Source organism: Osmia lignaria, chromosome 16, assembly GCF_051020975.1.
Source record: "Osmia lignaria lignaria isolate PbOS001 chromosome 16, iyOsmLign1, whole genome shotgun sequence".
Classification (NCBI taxonomy): Eukaryota; Metazoa; Arthropoda; class Insecta; order Hymenoptera; family Megachilidae; genus Osmia; species Osmia lignaria.
The window spans coordinates 2,028,071-2,050,645 of NC_135047.1; the positions used below are offsets into that span (position 1 = coordinate 2,028,071).

Consider the following 22,575-nt stretch of genomic DNA (forward strand, 5'->3'; position numbering starts at 1 on the left):
AATAGGATAGGATGTACACATCCGCTTGATCGACGTTCTAATTTGGTATTTCCACTCGATTAGATCCGATCGCTATCGTCAGATGCCATTCAACCGGTATTCTATTTCTATTGCGGCTGGGCAGGATAGTATTCGACGCCGCGAATAGAATACACAACGTCGATAGGGAAATCGAGATACCTTAAATAAGTTAGAAGGGTTCCCGGTTAGGATCGATCGATAGACCACGGGTTCGAGACACAGCCGAAAACGCAGCCGACTATCAACGGAACGGAAACGGAGCGAGGACCTATTTCGTTTCACGAAAATAATCGTTGCAGACCCCTTCTGATCGAGTTTACTTCCCTGCCTCGAAATGTCCCAGGAAATACGAATGATCTTCACAAATTTCTATAGGATCTCTTCAAAAATAATTCAGAAAATTGAGAGATGTCCATTCTATTTCTTGCATCTCGATTCAAATTATTCTGAAAGCTATAGAGAACTATTCGAATACTCCGTAGACGAGTAGAATGGCAACTAAACGTTACGAAAATGGTCGCTGATCGATCTTTTCTTCTACCATGTTCCCGTCTCTGTCTGTTCGTTACCTCTCGCTTTCAGCCTCATCCGCTGGCCGTGTAATTCGTATTCGACGGCAGTTGTATCCCGGATCGCCTGCAGCTCCAACGAAACGAACGAACGAGAACGTGTCCCTGTGTGTTGCCAGCACGTCGGATAGTTAGTCGATGATGTCGGACGGCTAATGCGCCGGAGGAAGTATCGACGTATCCGCTCTCCATCGCGAGCCCCTTGCACGTGTTTTCCACTACCCCTGGGTTCTTGCAATTTTAGAAGCGTGTGCAATGCTGGATGATGGTTCCCGTGTCGTCTGGATGGCTGTGGTTGCCATCCACTCTCTCTCTCTCTCTCTCTCTCTCTCTCTTTGTATCGAGATCGACGACGAAACCGATGAGACTCGACGACGAGAGACGCGGGGATGCTTTGGAACACATTGGGGGAGGCTTTGTTTCAACGGCGTCGTTCAGCCAGACGGGTTTTCACGATACACCCTTTGCTCGTTGCTAGATTATATAGATTTTAGGCGTGTACGTAAAGCTTCGAAGGAAGAGGCTATTTAAAACGATTCAGTCATTGACTTTTTATCGTTATCCTAATCGATTGATAAATGCAACGATAATTTATTCTCAGGCTGTTGATATTTCTATCCAGTATAGACCATTTAACGATCCGTTGCTCTCGACGAATTAGTGGAACGAATTAAAAATACAGCGACAGGGGATCGAGCTGAGTTTGCCGCAAGTAGCGCGTATCGATCCTCCTCGGGGAAAGGCAGGGTGAAAATAGTTTTTCCTCGTTTCGACGCGAGTGGCAGTTTGACAGAGCACACCGGTGATATCTCCCGATGCGAATATTCACGACGAACTCGTCGTCGTGGTCGTTTGTGCACCTAGAACTTACCACACATCGCTGGACCTGCACCGACCGATGCATCCTCTCGGTCTTTGACCCCGTTGCATCGAGACGGAACGGTGATAATGGATCCAGTCAAACGATTAGCTCATCGCCGATCTGAAACCTGATGCATTATGTTGAGCCTGGTCCAGATTAAGAATTATTTGAAAATTTATGTAATTTTCTATCGTCTTATCGAACTGCTGCATTTATTCAAATGCTGCAATGCAATTTAGTTTGCATTTTTGGTACCCTTCTTCAAAGCTTAGAAAAAAGGATGTCCAAACAGAGAATCTCCAGTAAGCCTAAAGCAATTTTCACACTTTGTGCGACGATTCTTATGTATATAAAGCAGATTCGAGCTCGAAAATAGCCGTGGATGAAGGAAATCGGTTGGCCGATTGAATCGAACGCGTTAAGAATCGTTTTCATCGCGGTCGGATGGACGGAGAGGGCAGGCTGCTGGCTAGGAGGTATCGATCGCGGTGCGGCCTCCAATTTCACGCGATACCAAAGGCAGATAGCAGCGTGGCGAGGCGAAGAGAAGGGAAACGCTCGGTGGACGTGCTCAAAACGCCGTTTAGGAGCCTTAAACCCGGCATGGCTCGGCCTGGCCCCACCCCTGCATCTATCCAGTTCGCCAAACGTCGCTTGTTTTTGTTCGCGCGTTGCACCATACCCCGAAACCCCCTCGATCGTACACGTATAGAACGTCGTACACACTTACACAACGGGCTGTATACAGAGCTCGCGTGGAACAGCCAGCAGAGGACGAGCGAGCGATCTACGTGTCCCGACGCAGTGGCAGGACCCTCGTCGTCGCGGTCGTCAGCAAACCGGGGGGAGGTTGGGACACGGCAGGGGTTTGAAGGGGCCACGACAATGCCCCACCCCGTGTTCCGCTATCGATCTGTCGCAACGAAAGTCGAGATACCGGTCTGAAAGTATCAGCTGGACGGATAAGCCTGAATTATATTCCGTTGCTACACTGACTCTTCTCGTTTTGCCGGCCATCCCAGAGACAACTTTGAAATTGCACGCCATGGAATTGCTTGGGAGATTGCAACCTGCTCGTTGCATTCGCGGGGGTGGAAGCGATAAATGATCGTTTGAAATCGTTTGAGGGATGGTTGTAAGGACAGAGTTATTATTGCCGTTAGATCGCAGCTCTAATTATTAAGTTAATTTTCAAATTCAAATTCGCCCAAGACGACTCGAGCCTTTATCGTTATTTCGTGTCAGTGTGTCACACGAGTAGAAATAAGAAGAAATATTCTATAGACGGCGTCGGTTCTGGAAACCTCGAAACGAGGCTACCGTTTTCAGCGAGGCCGGATGATCGGAATGATCGTCGAGGCTGGTTGAAAGCATTGAAAACGTAATCGAGCGCCGTGGCGGAGAGACAGCGCGCAAAGCCGACAGCTGTACGAGTCCAGGCGTATAGCAAAGCGTGTAGGACGTTATGGAATCGACTTTCACAAGCAAAACACGTCCCTAGAGAACCTACATACGTTCACGCGTGAACAAACCAGGGCCTCGAGCGAGAACACACAGCGTATGCATGCACGTTCGATTCTTTTTTGGTTCACAGACACTGACATTTCTGCTTTTGCGCGAAGACTAGGCGCGATAAATATGTGCACCGATGGCATTTCGCGTTTCTTCTTCTCCGGCGAAAGTTCAGTAGCTTCGTTTATTCGTGGCGAGTTTTATTAGAAGAATTAACTTTGTTATGATTCCATGGTGAGGCAGGAAGTTTGTTTGACCCGTTAACTACGGGAAGACGAGTTAACTCGTAATTCGAGCGATCGATGATTCGGAACGTTAATTTGATCATTAATTCGCTAACTTCTTCGAAGAAATTTGTATTAAATAAAATTTTGAAATCGTTTGATAACAGCTTGTTTTGAAGTCGAAAGAAAACTCGTGGAAAAAGAGAGAAAAAAAGGAAAACAAAGCAAAGGCTCGAGGATGAAAGAGAGAGTGAATGAAAATGGAAAGGGTAGACTTTCCGCAACTACACTTTATTCTTACAATTTCTTCGAGAACTGTTTGGCTTGCCTAAGCGTCGCACGCGAACTTGTTACCCTATGTACGGTACATAATATGAAGTTGGCCAAACTAATGCCGAAACTTCTGCCTGTGGACGCGAACGAACTCGCGTGTCTGCTGTACACGCGAATTTCAGGTTTCATTTGCAGAGGAAAAATTTCGTCAGGCAAAGTAATTAAATCATGGCCTGCAGAGAAATCAACTCATAAACGTTTCCAATTGCCATTTAATACTGTTCCATCGTGTGAAATATGATTCAATAAATTTTTAATCGTTACGGTGGTTAAAAATTTCGTTATTAATTTTTACTCGCGGAAATATTTTTTTTAGGAAAATTCAACGCATTAAGTTTTTCACTTAATATCTTACATATGTAACTAGAAATTTTAAAAAGAAATCTGAAGAGAAACTTAACAGTTTACATTTGCATAATTTCTTTGTAGCAAAAGGAATAACAGAATAATGTGGGGTGTCTCTTTCGTTCATTTTATCTCGAGAATCTTTCCGAATGTAAACGTACGTACGTTTTTAATCCTTCATATCTGTATGTTTCTTTTTTTTCTCTGCTGTTATATTAGTTTCATGATAAAACCGTGCGAGTCAACTCGGACGTAATTACGTTGGCCGCGATATGTTTTTAATTCCATGGCATACGGGGCACCGCGTAGCCAGCTTCGTAACTCCATTACTATTAATTTGCGTGATTTTTCGTATCGGATTATACGCTGGCAACGGAGTTCGCGAACGTCACGAAAATCCATAGCAATCGGATAACACCCGCATCCTCCGACGCGATCCGACGCATTCGTGTTCCAACTCTGTGCGCGTTTCACCCGTACGCGTCATTAATTTAATTATACACTAATTTGTGAAATACCGACAGCTCCTTTTCCACCCTGTACTTCATCGTGCCAGGCGAACGGAGTCATTCGTTACTCGAGTATATTAATCTTTTCCACTTTTTCGACAATCTTCGAACACTAACACTGATTTATTTTGAAATTCTCTAAAATGTAAAAATTTTAATGGCAGCACTTGAGAGCAATCGATATTTAATCGTTTGAAACGCGCTAAGCCGGAGATTCGAGGAGAAGCGTATCTGCGATCTGGAACGCTGCTCGGGACTCGTCTTCGATCGTTCTACCCTATCCAGGTAACCGATTGCGTCACGACGCTTGAAATACGTTCAGCCGATTACATAGAAGTCGAGTGGAATCCGTCCCTAGCCGGAAGACAAAGAAGGCTGCTTCCAGAGCCCTCGATCCATGAAAACTCGAGACCCGTGTTCAAGGCCTGCGTATATGGAACGACTTCTAATCGCTCGCGACCCAGCCATCGATAAAATAGTGGACGTAACAAAATGGTGAAATCGTGTCTTTTTCGATGAGAAGAAAGTTTCTTTTTACCTACAGGACTTTCGTAGATAGATGGAGATTTTTCAATAGTACCGAACGTTCGATGATCCATTTTAATGGACTTATTGATTTATTCAATCGACATGTAATACGAACTTCAATATTTTAGTTATAAAAAATACTAATTATACCTCTTTATTTCACTTCTAAATGATATAACAAACACACGATCATTAACGTTGCCTCGTCTGAATTCATTAACTCGTTCATTTATCAATTAGCAACTCAGGTAGTATGAAAAATGAATGTGTATTAGCAATGCAAAGTAACCAATGACGATTAAACTTTCACAATTTGACACGCGTTTACCAACTAACTTATACTCTCAATAAAAGTGTTAATAACCATTCATGAGATTATCGGTTGCAGTATTATTGCTTGAATCGGTTCGAATTGCCTTTTCTAGAAATGTACGATGTAGTACGCGCGTGTACAATCGTTTCGACCAGTCGATCGATCGATCGATCCTCTCCTTTCTCTCGATGGAAAATGTGGGACAACGGTGTGCGTTTACGGCGAAAAAGAGAGGGAGGGAACCCATATACAAAGGGGAGAGAAAGGATGGCGAAAGACGTGTCTCGGGGCCGAGAAGGGCAACAACGGTCTGATTTATAGGCAATACCGTCCAGCCGTTTTCACTGCGTAACTTCCGCCGGTTTCGTTCCATCTTGACACGCTGGAAGAGGAGTTTCCGGCTTTTAATCGACCGACCGATTCCTACCGCCTCGTTTCCTCCCTGTTGCTCTGTCCTTTGTGAAACGTGGAAGATATTGAATTCTTTTCAATCCTTTCGCGAGTAGAACTTGGACGATTTTGGAGCAAAATAAGTAAAAATATTGCAAATTTAACTGCTAGTGAAATATCGCGAGTTTCGTATTATAAAAATTGTATCGTCGGGGAGACAAAGAATGTCGGTGTGGAGAAAAGGCGAAGCGTAAACGGAGCTCTCGATCGTTCTCTGCGACACGAGCGAAATGTGGGCCGTGTGACTCTTGAGAACTGGAACGTGCGTACAGGTGCGAAACCTCGTCGCGTTTTAAATCCGCAGCCCACACGGCTTTTCCTTCGAGTCTTCGAGGTCCGTTCATTCTTTTTCCTTTTTTTTCTTTTCATTTAATCGATTCGTTGAATTTTCAAGCGCCGCTGGCTTCGCCGTCTTTAGCCACGCTCGCTCGATTCCTGCCCGATAATTATTTTTAATTGCTGACCGATGATGATATACCTCTCCAGCTGGTCTCTCCTCTATCCTTGCCCGTTCCATGAGCCTCGTATTCCAACAAAATTCAATCCATCAACGACGCTGTTCCGTTCTGTTACCGTTTGATCGCGATGAGAGCTACTGTTCTCTCGTAATCGCTTTTCTTTTATTCTCCAATGAGATACGTTCAAAGATAACAACGCTATTTTTCGCTGAAATGCTTCCTAATTAATCATTTAAATCTTCGTCGACGACTTTCGATTCTCAAGTCCTTGACAAAGAAAATCTTTTTATATTCCTATGAAACTTATTCCGTGTCCAGCGCCTTAACCGGAACAGGCTACCGCAAGAACTCGACCGTGCAGAAAAATCTGTGCAGCCATCAATTTCGTTCCTCCTCTCTTTTTTTTTTTTTAACCATAACTTGGAAACAAAGTTGCTCGACAAAGAGCCGTAACTATAGAGGGGAAAATAAGAAGGTGAAGAAGGAATATGGAGGTAGAGGAAGGTAAGGCGTTGTTGTTTCGCGAAAATGGTCGATTAAAACTTTGAGGTCGGCCATTAGCCTTCACCCACATTGCTCAATCGCGAGCACTCGAGACGATTACGCCAAGACGTGTCCGATTGCTGGTAGAAGGTGTTGCTCGTCGAATTAATTCGTACTTATTACGGTGATTGCTTAAGCACCTCGATAATATCGTATTCTTGACAGGCGAATCGTTGCTCACCCTTTTAAAAGATGCAGTTACAAAAAGGATCATCATTCAATAACAAAATTCCAAAAATGCCACGTGGCAATCAGTTACAGCCGACCTTGGTAACGAAAACAAAAAAGAGAGAAACAAGTTTACAAAATCAAGGAAAATCGAGGCGGGAACACCGAATCGAGGCTCGAAAAGCCACTCTCGAGGAAGACACTGACCCAGATACTCGTATACATGGGGAAGGTCGTGTGTAAACACACATGTACACGCATCAGACCTATATATACTCATACATACGTTCGGATGAATAACGTAGCTGTAGTGCAGTAGTACATTTACACACGGTACCTACGTATCGGTGCCTCCACTCACACAATGGTCAGGCACATAAAATAGAGGGGTTATGTATTTTCTTCGGTCTCTCGCTCACGAGAGCCCATTTGCTTGCCTCTTACCTCTATGTATTCGTGCGTTTCCCATTTACGTACACGTGTAGGTGAACACACCCGTATCCTCTTTCCCTACTCGTCGATTACGTGTACGTATCTCTGTGTGTGCCAGCGTGTACCCTCGTGGCATAAGCCGCAGCGATGGGCTCAACACGCTTGCGAAATGTATTGAATTGTTTTGCGTTTTGTTCGATGGAGTGGATCGTGTCGAAATTTTTTATGGGAGACGAATTGCATCGATGATTTATCAATCCTAGAATAGCTCAGATGGGTCCTTTTTCATTTAATGTAGGTATAATTTAATTACAATTTTAATTGATTTATTTGTGGATTGATTTAGCACAGTTTACATCCTGCAACTTTGTTTGTAGATAGAAAAATTGCACGAAAAATGAAGGAAACTAGCGGCACCCACCGCTAGGTGAAAGTACATGGTCACAGGTACACGTGCACGGGCGCATTTACATACGGTCCTTTAATAGGCACACGTGCGCGACGGTGTGCGTAAGTCGGCCTTTACATTTATGAATGGAATTGTAGTAGTGACGGCCGCTCCACGTACGTGCGTAAAGTTATATTGATGACTCAGCCTCTGTCTCTCGTTGCACTCGCGCGATGCATTACGCTCATTCTCCCCGGGAACGTTGAACCAACCCCCCCCTCAGGGGGGCATTCTCCCCCCACCCTTATGCATCTTTGTTTTCCTCTTGCCTGCAACAGCCTTATTTATCTTCTATTTTCCCTTGTATTGCAATTCCTTTTCAAAGAACCATTACAGAATTAATTTTTTTATTTTATCGTCTGTAAACGAATTCTAATTATTATTATAAAAAATTATTAACCCTAGTTACGCTGTTTAGTATCACTAATTTCATTGATACCACAATGGATTAATCGAAATCGGAACACTCTGTACACGGTGCATCGGAGTTGGACGACATTGGATAAAGTTACAAGAGCATCGAATTACTGTGAACATTGATTACACTTGTTGCATAGAAATTACAGTTGAAACTTTAGGGAGAGTAAGTTTGCGTATGTTATGACGGATTGGCTGATTGACCTGAGCTATCTCATTTTTCAAATTCTATTTTTTTAATTGGAACAATATAAATATTATTTCGATGGTCCATCGATTTTACTTCCACGCGAAAATCGATGATAGGAATATTTTTACGAATAATTCTCCGGGCGACAATTCACCTAGCTGAACTCCCCAAATTGCCATTCGCAGAAAAAGCGGCCGTTCGAAAGACTAATTGCATAAATGCACGTTTGAATCCCGTTCGAGAACAAACTACTTTCGTTCATTTTTCTCGACGTGTGTACACTGCCGGCAAAAAGTTTGCTTCTGCATACGTTGCCGTTTAATCTTTTGTCAATTTTTTGCAAATAATAACATCTTACCGTTGTTAATATAATCGCCAGATTTCTCAGATTTGAAACATTAAGATTATTCAAGATTTTCACCAAGAAAATTAACGCCAGAGTGTCTTGAAGCTGCTTAAATTAAATAAAATTTATGATTTTTAAATTTCCATTGAAAAATTTTCTAGTAGAGTATCTTAAAATTTGTAAAATTGATTATTTTGTTTAGAAAATACACTAATTCATCGTTTACACAATAATTTAAAACTTTTGTCTGGTAATGTATACCCGCGGCCACGCATTATCGTATTTTTCACGTAACGCGTTCGTCTAGAGCAGAACCGAGTTGGATTTGCATACTGTATGAATAATGCATAATGCCTGTAACAGTAACAAACGCCTTAAATTACCGTAACACTCGAATGTACTAGATAACTGATACTAATAACAATTAATCCCTCCTATACTTTCTTCTCGTTTTGATGACTCTGCGAATTATCTCACGTTCCATGGAATAAAGTACTGAGGTCAATTAACCCTTTCAGATTCTATGTATAGAAAAATAACCTTGGATCAATTTGCATGTATCCTTGATCGTGCCTTTTTATTTCTCTTTTCAATGAACACAAGTTTTTCGTCATCTGGAACTCGTTACTCTAGGTCAGTTATTTCGACGTGGTTATCTATGAAAGATAAGAGCACGGCTCGTTTAATTAACGACGGTCTGATAACCTTCGTCGTCGAAATCTTCGATCCATGCGATACGAAGCGTGGATTATTCTCAATGGCGAGAAGTCGAGGCAAAAGGAGGGGCCAATTAATTAAACAACCGCATCGGTTCGATCTTTTTCCTCGTCTAGACGCGATCGAACTCGTACCGCAGCCTCGACGTGTCCCGGATCGCCGTTTCAATTAACGCAAATGAGTTAGTTCAGTGATTTGATTAGCAGAGTACTCGAGTTCCTATTGCTCATCCCCGCGATATGAACTCGTGTGACAAGAATATATCCTACAAATGCCTTGTTTCATTTTCACTTCTTCATTTTATGTTTCTTATTTATATATTACTCGGATAAATAAACTATAAATAAATTTGTAGAATTCTAAGTTCAAGAAGAATTAGAATGAGAATAATTTCTAACGGAGCAACATTTATATCAGAGCATTCGTGTTTCCTCGTTTCCGTATAATTCACATACGGCACGAAATGACTCGCTCGTAAAGGTGTTTAATAACCACGCTTCACATTTAAATTTCTCCGTATCCGTGTGCGGCGGAAGACGTACAGTGTGTCGTCGGTGTCGGCCGCTTTCGAATCGAGCCGACAACGAAGTGCTACAAAATCCATCGTGATCCTCGTTGAAGGGTTCCGGAAGCGTGAATCGCGAACGTGTGTTTGCGAAATTCCCAGGGATTTCTTGCCGGTCGTCGTCGTCGCGCGAGAAATTAGAGCCCTTTCGCGTAAATTCGTTACGTGACGGTACATCGCGTTCCAATCTCCAACCTCTAGTATACTAATTTGGTTAATGCGACAAAATTTGGATCGTATCCAGACCTCGCTATTGCCTGTCCTTGTCGACACGCTCGCACGGTTTGTCGTTTGATTCAAAAACGCATGAGATATAGACGCTGCATTTTCAGACTTCAAATTTCCAAATTAGCAAAACAGGGTCTTAGAAATTTGTTCCTTTCTCAATTCATTCCTCGCACTATGCTTTTCTATAGATACCAAAAATTCCCCCGGAAAGTCGGCGACGAATTGATACAAACTTTATCAATGATTATCTTAATCGTGTTAATTACAGCCTGTGTGTATTATGATATGTTGTATCTCTGAAACGTTCCCTCTTATCGCACGATATCCGTAAAAAATCGTCGGTATTTTTGGTAGAAAATTTGAACGGTTTTTTGAAACGTAGACGACAGACGCCGTGGATAGAGTAATATTGATTTCGTATTAACGAACGCCGATACGCGGACGTTCTCCCGTTTGTTGCGCGACGACCATAGCCGGCCTTCGACAAATATTACCCTCGCTCGTTTCCACTTCGAAATCAATTTACTCGTTTTGTGGTATTACTTTCGTCGGTGGATGATGGAGGAAAGGAAGGAAAGAGGGAATATGTATCGTCGCGTCGATACTCCGGGGGTTTGGGCAGGATTTCGTGTTTCGAAGGCTGTTAACGAGCCGTAAGTTCGGGACTAGAATTTGAAGGACCGCAGACGAGATGTCTAGTGGAAATCCAATTGGAAAAATAATATACATTCTTAAAAATATAAAAATGTGAAAATGTGATGATCGCATGGTAAATATCGCGGCAATAGGATTAAGAACCAAGACGGTATAATGAGATTCTCGGAACGATAAATTGCAAAATACAGGAACGTACATGTAATAAACCAGCGGCAAACGATTCGGTCAATATGCAAATACGAGTGAGATTTTCATAATGGCCGGTATGTTTGCATCCTAATTGCCCGCGTAGTTATCGATGTAAGAAGTTCTTGTTCGACGACGATATTAACGGAGACCCGTATTTCTCTGTTTCAGGTGTGATGGAGCCTCGTGGAGCCGGCTTTTACTATGAGCTGAGGCCTCGTAATTAATCGTGAGTACCTTGCTCTTCCTCTCATCAAATAATCCCGTTTTCTCTTTTTCCTTCGTGCTAAGCATTTAAAGCGTTTCACTACCGCGAGGGTAACCGATGATACAATCCGATACTTGGAAGAAATAAGACTGTTAATTCGTAAAAATACAACTGTTTCCCTAACGTGACTTTTCGACAATTGAACGAAGGTGTTAAAAGGGTTATGTTTAATTACATTCAAGCGACGAGTTCGAGGATCCATTTAAAAAAGAACGTTACTTTCTCCACGTTGTTTGCTCGACGTTTATTTACCGAGGGAGATTTTACGAAACGTCGTTGCACGTTTTATTATGGAAGGTTTAAACGAGATGGGAGAGTCAAGGTCCCTGGGTCCCATGGATCCAAGTTCACATGGATCGCAAACGTCCAACTAAACAGCCTTTCTCTTTACCCTTGAATTATGTAGCATTGAACTGTACCGTGTAATTAACGGCGGTACACCGCGGCATTGGTCGAACAATACGACTAGATTCTCGACTATTTCGCTCTCGAACAATTCCGTTATCGCCTCGACTAGTAGAAATTTCATATTTCAAGAGATTTTATAGAATGATTTTGGACATTACCACCTCCCTCTCTAAATGTCGCACCGCGAGTCTCAAACCGCGACACTTACAAAGGCAATTATTATATCAAAGAATGAAAAATCAATTTCCAATATAATTTCGCCATTTAAAATCAAGGTACGTACAACAAGCTAATGCAATCGTGCAAAGTGGATGCATTTACCAATCGCAAAAAACCTGCCAGCACTTCAAAGGCTGGCGCAGGCTTTGCTCTTAAAAGAAAAAGAAAAGCGACCGTTTCCGATCTGCCCGTCGTTCGATCGTTCATAATCGCAGGTAACTCGCGCCGCACACAGGTGACTGTTCGACAAAACCGAGGAGAGGAACACATACACCGTGGAAGCGTACGAAAGTCCCTGTTAGCGACGTTCCACGTCCTATAGCATCCATATAACCGTCGTATTCGTGGCTGTTAGGGGGTTGGGGGAGGCGAACAGAGAAAGATGCTACGATAGGTAAACGATAGAGAAAGACAGTGATAGAACGTAGGAGAGAGAGAAGTCGAGGGATGGTTTTGCTCTGGTGGCTCTGTATTGATTGCTACTCCTCCTCCACCACCTCCTGCGACCATATCTCTCGTTCTCTCTTTTTCCGCGTTGGATCTCGCCTTGCTTGCTCTCCTCGTTCCCAGTACAGGGTGCTCCTGCTAAACTGATACACTTCTGTTATTTCGTAACCATCGATGGTCGACAAAATTGCAGGCTGAAATAGAAAGAATGTTTTTGCGAAAACTAGTGTCTTTATTATCTTATTGCGTTAAGGGTGCATCACCCTTACCTAAAGCTCCAATTGTGTAGAATTATTATAGCAAAGTTACAATAGGTACAGGGGAATTTTCAGAGGAAATTATCGTTCATATTAAGATTTCTTTAATTTACTTAATTTAGAGATACTTGATCTTATTTTATTCGTTATTTAATTATCAGTTTAACTCGGACACCCTGTATATTTCTCCTTCTACGCGTACCTGTCTTTTTCCCCTCTCTCCCATCGTTTTTCTGTCCGCTCGTCTATCTCTCTCTCCTTCACCCCGTCGTCTACACGTTACCCCGTATACGGTGCCGTTCGTTTGTCCCTCTGTTTCCTCCCCCATTCCTCGTGGGCCGCAACGCAAGCGTCGGCTCTGCTCCGCTCCGCTCCGCTTCGCTCAGCGAAACCATCAAGATCCGTGGTCCTCGTTCCCGTCGCGTATATGTAGGTATATCCTCCAACCCCCGAAGCCGGCGGCCAAGTCCGCCTGTAATTGACGCGGATGCGAGAGCAGCGAACCGGAGGCTGCGAAAGCGGAAGCGTACAAGAATTGATTCGGACTATGGATACGATAGGCTCGTTCTACGTTGATGTTTCAGACAAAATTAACTCATTTATGATCGTACATTTCACAGGATATATGACTCTCGAAATTCTATTGCCCTTTTTCTATGCCAAGAATTGTTGATAGATTTATAGGGTTATACTACTGAAAATCATTCATGGACATATTAAAATCATCGGTAATATTTTATTTATTTCATTGTTTATTCATATTTATCTATAATATAGTTTATAAAATACACAGAGGATGGAATAGCCCGATTTCACTACTTGATAAACATTTTAAGTAGTAAAATCAGGTATTAGTCAGACATACCGGGTTGATTTTTAAATTCATTTTTCTAGTAAACGAAGCTTTCTATGTCGAAAATTTATTCTTTAAATTTCACTTATTTAAGGTCATAAAATATTCCACAAACCGCGTTTACCATCTCCGATTTCGAAATTATGAAAAAAGTCGATCGAATTCGTGTATGAATTCAACTTTGAAATACTAAAGACTCAAGTTACCTACGTGTACTCGGTAGTAGCTTCGTTTTCAGACAAATTGAAGTCACTCTACGGATATGTTCTAAGTTAAACAAAGATTCAAGACTCCCCACGGTAATCGGTCATCTATTGGAAAACGATATTGTGTCAACACACATACTTGTGCACGCGTATATACGTTTGATATATTTCCCCGTTACTCGATTTACCCTCCTGTTTCATCTCGCTCCTCATTTTTATCCGTGAATATACTACAGTCGTATGAATACTTAATGAAACTGTATTTAGCCAGGCTAAGATCGTTCATAATTTAACTTGGGCGGCTGAAGGTAACGTTTCTTGACAGCAGCCACCTCTAAATTGACACCTGTCAACGTCACCTGGCCGGAACGAGTATTCTAGTCGCGTGTGCATCGATGACACTATGAAACAATATCGTTCTACTCCTATTGATTGATCGTGTTTGCCTATCGTCGACCTCTCTCGTCCACGTTGTCGCAGATTTTTTCGGTAATTATTAGTGGCGTTTTATTTTTTTTTTCCACCGCGGAAAAATTTTGAATCGTTTTTCAGCGAATGAGCGAGAAATAGAACGATGCTTTTGAAAGTGATTAATGCGAATCGTCGCGTTTCATCGATGATGGAACATTGACAAAGTTATACCAGTGGTTTAATTTTACAATGTTATATGTTGGTTATTTGTTTTCTTTTTTTTATTGTGGAATGATAGTATAAAAATTCCAATAAAAGGATTCATTGAAATTACTATATAAACGTATCGTTTCACGAAACGGTTTGACGCGAGTAAAGGATAGAAATCGACAAATAAACGTGGTCTTGATTAAACGATTGATATATACAAATAAAGTACAAATCATTATGCAAATAACCGAGGATGGAGTTTATCGGGTGCAACGGTAAAATAATATTCACTTTGTGCCCGCGTATCGAGGGTATAAAATTTTAATGGGTATAAAATCATTAACAAACGAATACGTATTGTTCTCACCTGTGAAATTTATCTCTCCCTCCTATGGATAAAAAACATTACACGCTATATTTTTCTCAATTATTGTTTGCCTTTCAAAATATTTATTTTACTGTATAAAAATAAACGATTTGCGTTCGTTGTTTGATTCAATGTTTATTTAAAATTTTTTACATACAATAGAAGGGGACTTTAGTTAAATTAACTGAAAAGAATATTTTTTTTTTTGCAATCTTCTCTGACAAAAATGGTCAAAGATTATGATGCACCAAGGTATCATCTTTGAACTAGGAAAACTTTTATAGTCCTGTCTGGGTCACTATGCTCGCTTGGCAATAACCGATAAACTTTTCACGTAGCAAAAGTGAAAAAGGAAAAGACCAGCTTTTCGTCCCTCTTCTTGCCATGTGTTCAGCAAGATATACGGAGACACGAGCCCTGTATCTATTGTATTTCCATATTATTGTTGCACGCTAGCCCAGTTACATTCGTGGCAAGCTTCATTTTTCTTTCCACCCTCTTTTGCCCGAGCATTCTGTTGGTTCTCCAAACCGTTTGAATACAAATTTTGGCATTAACTCTTCCTCAGAGTTTCACGAACCCCGCTTTGTTCTTTAAAAAATGCTATTTAAAATGATATAATCTTTTGATAAGAGCACCTTATTTTTTTCTAAGTTTCATTTTATGTAATTGCTGAAACAAAGAAGCTTTGTACTAACTACTCGTGGGTACAAGAAATTCATTGTTTAACTATCAAACAGATGGTCAGAAGAGGTTAATACATTTGTCTTCTTTATCATTGATTTTACTACTTCCAAATGATACTATTAATAGCGTGCCACGTGGATGTTGAATTTTATGTGAAATCGAAAAATTTCAAGTCTCTCTGTAATAATTTTTCTTCTCTTTCCTCGCGTGTTCTCGTAACGGCAGGTATTTCCAGCTCGAAGAAGCGTGACACCGGTCGAGAAATCGATGCTCCTAGCTGCTGGGTCGGCTCTTCTTCTCGAAACCTTCTGCTCTGTCTCCTTCTCTCTCGCAGACCTTAGTCTCTTCTTCGTTCTTATTCGTCGTCGTCTCCTCTGGCCAATTTACGAGCACCTCGGAGTAGCCGCGTGGCTGAAAAGCGGCTACCATTGCGCCTGGACGGACCCTCTCTTTCTCGATATTCCTCCCGGATGCCGGGAATTCGACGCTCGTACACGCTCCGCGACTTTGCTATTCCTCTCACGGAACGAGCATCCGTGGTATATCGCGGACCCTCGGAGAGTCGAATTTTTAGCAATTGAAAGGTACGGGGAGCGGAAATCGAATAGTCTTCTAAATACTCGAATATTAACCCTTCAAATCCTGAGGGTGAAAATTTGAAATAGACGACGGGTTATGGAAAAATCTTGATTAAACACTGAATTAATATGAAAGCGTAAGACCGAGGAGGAGGAGCGAGTATCTACAGCAAGCGTGTATATGATAATATAACGGTGCCAGTGGCTGTGCGGTGTCTAGCCTAGTAGCACCAGCCTAACCTGACTCAACGTTGTATTATATTTATACAACAGCTGGCTGTGAAGGTAGGGGGAGTGTGCCAGTCAGCTGATTGAAGCGCTGGAGGGGAAACGTTGAGAGGGGAGAACGACCTTTATTTAAAGCGCTCGAGGAAGCCTTTCTTCGACTGGTAAACAGTCATCGAATGAACATGCGAGACACCGAGACGTGCTTACGTATGCGCGTGACTGAAATATTAACCGTGGATTTTTATGTCTCCCTTCTCTTTCTCTCTATCGATATCAAGTATAAAATAGAAAGAGGAAGAAGACGCGTAGCCGCGTCGAGGTATTAGCATAATTAACTGGAATCCAAACGATTACGTAGACTCGACGCTTTTCTTTCCCCTGCTACAAACGCGTTGCCATGTTATTTTTTCTCTGAACAACATATTGCGACCTTATTCTTTCCGAGAACTCGATGTTTCGAGCGTGAAACGAGGACACCAGCGATGCCTCCGCGAGTGGCACGGTTTCCAATCGTTCACGTAATATGTTGCAATTTTGTCAATTCACTTTTGTTCGCGAACTTGTTTCCCTTTAGAAAGAGGTGCAATTTTTAGGTATGATTAAATCTGAAATACATGTATCGTCGGCATGAAATGTGTCGAAAACTAACAGACGGTTCGAATATTCAAACCGATTTCCCCGAATTTCCAGCTGGTCGCACGCAGCCCACCCTAATCGCATCTGAAACCACCCACGCGTCCCGTAAAATCGATTCCGTCCTTAAAATCTTGATAACACATATCCGCCCTGTAAACTCACCCCCTAATCAGCGACCCTCGATCATCGCAACCCCCTTAGAAGGTCCGCGCTAGCCAGAGCTGTATTACTCAGATTCCCTCTGGATTTCTCCCTTCTGTCACGAGGTACCATCAGTTTTCCCGAAAAAAAATGTTCACCACCCTCCTTGTTCTTCTTCTTCGTCCCTTACGTAGCGAACCGTCTTGTACCGTCTATCCACGGCGTAGAAAGTTAACGGATCTAACGAAACGCTGATGCACGTTTTCAGGGGACTGGCATGGAGAAGGAGAACTCCGCATCGGGCGGAGGTGGCGGGGGCGGTGGAGGTGGCGGAGGAGGCGAAGCAGCGGCCACGGCGACTCCAGGCGCCACCTCCGCCTCCGAGAAACTCCAGGCGGACCAGGCCAATCCGTTGCTCGATCCGACTGCGCTGTTCGGCGGTAAGCCAATTTTTCTTCCCTTTTTTTATTCTCTCTCTCTCTCTCGCTCTCTACCCTTTTCTGCTTTTCTACCCTTATTTTGCTTCCTCTTGCGTACACCAACATGAAACTGTGCATGCTAGAACGTACGAACTTTTTAGTGTAACAGATACAGCTGATGGACAACGGTAACGAAGATATTAATTATAATTATTTAACACGGTGGAAATTTTCAGCAAATAATTTTAAATTACGGAAATAGGTATTTCAAGGTTTTAGTGTTGTACCGAAGTAAAATTCAACGAAACTTCTCAAAGTTTCAGACCTTGAACAACCATTGACCTCAGTTTACGTGTAAACCACCTTGTACATTCAGCAGCTGTTCTTTCAGCAAGCCTCTCGTTTCCTGTTCGCGTTCACCCAAGACTCCTTCTAACGCTATTTTTTTCAAAGAAGTCGAAGCCCAACGTACTTATATATATATATATATATATATATATATATATATATATATATATTGTACATGTTCTTAGTGATGGAGCTCGAGAACGAAGTGCACTGTTCAGCCACTTACTTTAATTAGCACTACTTGCACGTTTGCAATCGAGCCCTTCAGTTGGTTAGCCTTTTCTCCAACGATTCGAGGATCCTTCTGACGTTGTTCTCCTTTTTTCTCGGGCGTTGCTCGAACGATCAGACGACACAGTCCGCGATACACGCCGGTTTAAACCGTATTTCATTCGAGTATTTACTTTAAGCGATTTCATAGCGAACCGCCGCCAGCTTCTCGAGGACTACGTTAACTTTCTAGATTCATCGCGGTGCTATTAACTAATTAAAATTGGCGGTGTTATATCGCTCGGCCGTCTTCATTAACGGTATTTAACTTGACAGTGTCAACCAGACGCGATTAAAATAACAGTTTTTCAGTCAGGCGTTTCAATTGCATTGCATTGCATTTTGATGCACCTCTGACACCGGGTAAGGGTTAAATAGCATTCCGAAAGATTACTCGTTATTTTCTATTTCTACTATTCAGATACAGTTCTTTCTCTCTAGCCGATAGTCGAGAGCCCAATTATAGCCTGAAGCAAATCAGACACCGCGATTTTTCGTACGGTGCCAATCGATACCCTGACTACATTTTCTTTCACGCTTCGATTGCACCAATCAAACCGATCTTGGAGCATTCCCGATACATCCACCACTCGACACGTTAATTACTGAATCAGCATAGACGTTCGAATTACTCTCCTCCTTTCCCGATACCAGTATTTCCTTCTTCGTCGATCATCGACCATGAATCGCGAGTAATAATAAAGCAAGGATTCGAACCGATCTTTCTCCAATTATAGCTCCGGGGAAAAAAGTAGCCGAAGATCGTAGAGGTGCACAGATATCCTGGCATCCGTTCGAATGGAAACGAGAACATCGTAGTCAGGGGTTGGCTCGTCTCTTCGGCCCAGAAAGGTTGTCTTCTCGGACTCTTCCATCGTTCTGAATGGGATTTCGTTTATTTCGTTGCCTCACCTCTGACCTCTCGCGTTCTCTCTACCTCTCTTTCAGAACTGGTCGTATCTCTGTTCTGTCTTTTCAAGCGAAGCCTCTCCAGAGTGTTCTTTCTCTGTCTGGCTCGAAGAGTCGGGTTAAATTCGTGGCGCTTTGGGGACGCAAGAACGGACAGACACGACGAAACGTTTTCTCCGACCATCCCTCTCGGCATCATCCCCTTTTCGGTATCTCTTTTTCTCTTTCTCTCGTTGCAGCTCCTCTGCCACGATCTATCCTGTCTTTCTCTCCCTCTCTCTCTCTCTCTCTCTCTCTCTCTTTCTCTTTCTCTCGCTCTCCGCTGGTTCTGTATATTTATTGATTGCCACCTCACCTCGCCTACCATGGCCTCGGTCTGCGGCAGTTTCCCCTTCCTTCAACGAGTCCCTCGTCCCAGGCTCGTTCTGCAGCAAGCAGCACCAGCAACGAACGCGCCAGCATCGTGCTATGCCACCAAGAGAATCCTCTTTCCTTCTCTTTTCCTCTATCCTTCGCCGCTACGTTCATCTTCCTTTCTGTCTCTCCGTTTCGCTCGTTTGCCTCGTTCCTGACTAACTCCCTGTCCCGTTTCTCTGTTCACCATTTTCTACCCTCCTCTTTGTCCCTCCTTTTATCTCTGTTTCACTTTGTCGGAGAGAAACAGCCTCTCGCGCTTTTGCCTCCTACGCTCGATACAAACTCGTTGGACGAGGCAGAGTTTTCGTTTGAAACTACCCCGCAGGGGTGAGTACCGTGGCCCCGACACCAAAGCTACCTTCTTCCACCGATACAGCTTCCCTTTTCTATCACTTCTACGATTTTCTTTCCTTCTCTCGCGGATTTTTCGGCGAACTCGCGCGTTGTCGTATAGAATTGATTTCAATTCATAATTAAGCTGATTTAGATAGATACTTGACGCTTTCAAATTAGAATAACGAGTACATCGCACGGGTTTCGTACCGAAATTGTTTGTTATACCTGTTTATTTTCTTTTCATCGTTGTCTGAACTGTGAACAGAGATTATTTTCTCGAGCAAAATCGAGAAACGTCTTAACGATGAAAGAATGAAAATAAAAAAAGCATCCAGCCTCTCCGGATCTCGTTTATAACGTCGCGTTGTGCGTTGGACTCTCCCAGCGAAGTGGCGCTTCTATTTCCCGCGAACGACGCGTGGGACGACGAGGTTCGCAGCTTTCGTTTGAAGCTCCCCAGCTTCTTTTCCCTCGTCAACGTCATCTGTGTCATCGTCATTACCCATGCCTGACAGAACAACGCGCGCTCAGCCTGCGTATCTCGTTGCGTTTTCCGAGAAACCCGTCGATGAAATCTGAAGGAAGCATTCAATATAATTTTTCAAAACAGACAATTTTTCTTTTTACTTCTTTTCGATTTCTAATTCCACGACGAAAACTTCGTCTTCTCCAGTGTACCGAGTTTTTGTTTGAAAGTGTTGTCGGATAGTTTCTTCCGTCTTTACTTCCGCTTCCTTTTGCAACAGCATCGTTATGCATTACAGCGAAAGAACGCATTCGAGAAAGCGGATGAAACGTTAGCTTGGAAACAAATTTTTGTTGACAATTTTTCTCGACTTTGTTCAGTGTTTCTTAAATTTATTTACGAAATAATTAGAATGTTTGAAATTTAGCGTCTGAATAACAGATGTTGAATTTTATTTCACGGACGACCGTAAACGGAGTTGAAAAATTCTCTCCTCGACTCGGGAAGCTCTATCGTGTTTCCAACGTTTCCTGAACGTTGTATCGCGTTTTACGGTCGCGGTCGAACCACGCAATTCCCGCTAGAGCCTCGTAATCGCCTCAAAGTTTCCATCGGAGGCGACGCATCGTTGAAACTGCTTCGCCGTTTGAACCGGAGTCGAGCGTGGGCGAGAGCGTACGCGTAAGCAGACCGAATCGAGCGTGACATTTGGTCAGCGTTCACAAGGGACACGCTCGTATACGCCGAGTCACGAACAGTGTGTGTACTCTTAAAAATGATCGACTATAAAGTGTATTGTAAAAGAGAATAGAGAATAGTAGTAAAGGTCAGTCTAGCAATAATTTTGATATAATAATTTTTAATGAAATTCATAATATCAAAATTAAAACGAAGTATTTTTGATTGCACAGTTGTAGAAATTTCTGTAGACGCTCGACACGATCTTTTATGTAGAAGTGTGAGTAGATGGCGACCCACGCGTGGCCGTCACTTTCGTGCGAGTAACTGCTCGCTCTCATCCTCCTCTTCTACCCTCTTCGTCCGGTTTCCCCTTCGTTTTCTCTCGAACATCGTCGACATACTCGTTTGCTACTCTAATTTTCTTCCCTGAGCTTTTCCTCGTTTTGCAAGTCCGTACGTACACGGGGATCGTCTGTTTTTCACGTTTCATATGAATTTGCCTTTCTCCCGATGTTGCGCGTTTCGAATGCTTTTATTTACACCAGCAGAGAGTTTCTTCGTTAATTTCTTCTTTAGTTCTCTTCAATGGAAATTCATATTCCCGAGGCCATGTTTTTGCCTGTTTCTCCCACGTCGACATGTTTTTACCATCGTGCCTTTTTTCCCTTTCTTTCATCCCTCTTCTCCTAGTTTTTACAATTTTTCACACACCTTCCCTTTCGTTTCACTTTCGTTCTCCGGTCCCCTTTTTTTCGCTCTCTTATTTTCTCCCTTCTTCTCTCACTTTAGCCTTTAATTATCCTTTATTATCCACCACGGTGAACTGCGATGAAAATTTGAACGTTCCTATTTTCTCTTTGATTTTTCCTTTTTCAATATTCTGAATCTTTCACTTTTCACCCTATTATAATTTTCTCATCGACTCCGCCTCATTTTCTTAACCGCCCTCGCCATTTCTCACCTTTTTATTTCTCTACGCCCTTCTCCCTCCGTTCTCGCAAAATTTCAACCCCTCACTCCACTTACCAAGATCCTTTCTCCCTCGGCTCCAGCCATGTAACGTGTGCGGCTTGATAAATGCGTTAGGCGTGCCACGAATTCGATATAACAGCAGCCGAAAGATGTTCGATAAGAAAAAGACACTTGGTACGGTAATAACGAAGGAAAGGATAAGTTAGAAACTATTTTTTGTCATCTCGCTCTTTGTATTACTAAAGTAAAAGAAATTTGAAACATTGTTGGAATGTACGTTTTATTTCCAAAGAGTGAACAGAATTAATAGCAGTACAGTAATACGTCATTTGAAAGAATCACATTAATTCAGGATAAACGTTGCAACGTCCTCCCGGCGCATAAATAGCGGTGTGCAAAAAACAAAATATCAATCGAATCTGGGCTGGATACGGCCAAGCTTGCAGCCCTTTTAAACATTGAACCGTTGAATTATGGAGCGCGGTAATCCGCCGGAAGTTTCTCTTCGTGGGGAGATTACGTAGGTAAGAGCGATTCGCGATGGTCTGCCTCGGATGCGAGCTGCATAATGCAGCCTGTGACTTCGGAAACGTTAACTCGGCTTTCCCTCGATACTTCAGGATCTTCGTCATACCAGGCGTAGCCTCTTCCCTTAGTTGACATAAAATGAAAATTTCTTAGATTTCCTAACTGGACTAGATTAATCCACGCTTTCCATCGACTATCTATCGTTCGATCTTCCCTCGCGCAAACGAACCCCCTGTACAATTATCGCCACGCATCCGTCGGTCGTAGCTGCAAACTATATGTGTACACGAAC

General features: G+C 42.7%; 1 protein-coding gene across 24 annotated transcripts in view; it reads left to right on the plus strand.

Moving 5' to 3' along the window:
* LOC117600892 (bromodomain adjacent to zinc finger domain protein 2B) overlaps positions 1-22,575 on the plus strand; it is a 93,859-nt gene that overhangs the window by 45,757 nt on the left and 25,527 nt on the right. For all 24 annotated transcript variants that reach the window (XM_034316911.2, XM_034316916.2, XM_034316921.2 and 21 more), the window contains 2 exons: positions 11,193-11,250; positions 17,206-17,377. In XM_034316911.2, coding sequence (XP_034172802.2) covers positions 17,215-17,377 — 163 coding nt within the window. In that variant the 5' untranslated portion in view covers positions 11,193-11,250; positions 17,206-17,214. The remainder of the gene's footprint in view (positions 1-11,192; positions 11,251-17,205; positions 17,378-22,575) is intronic.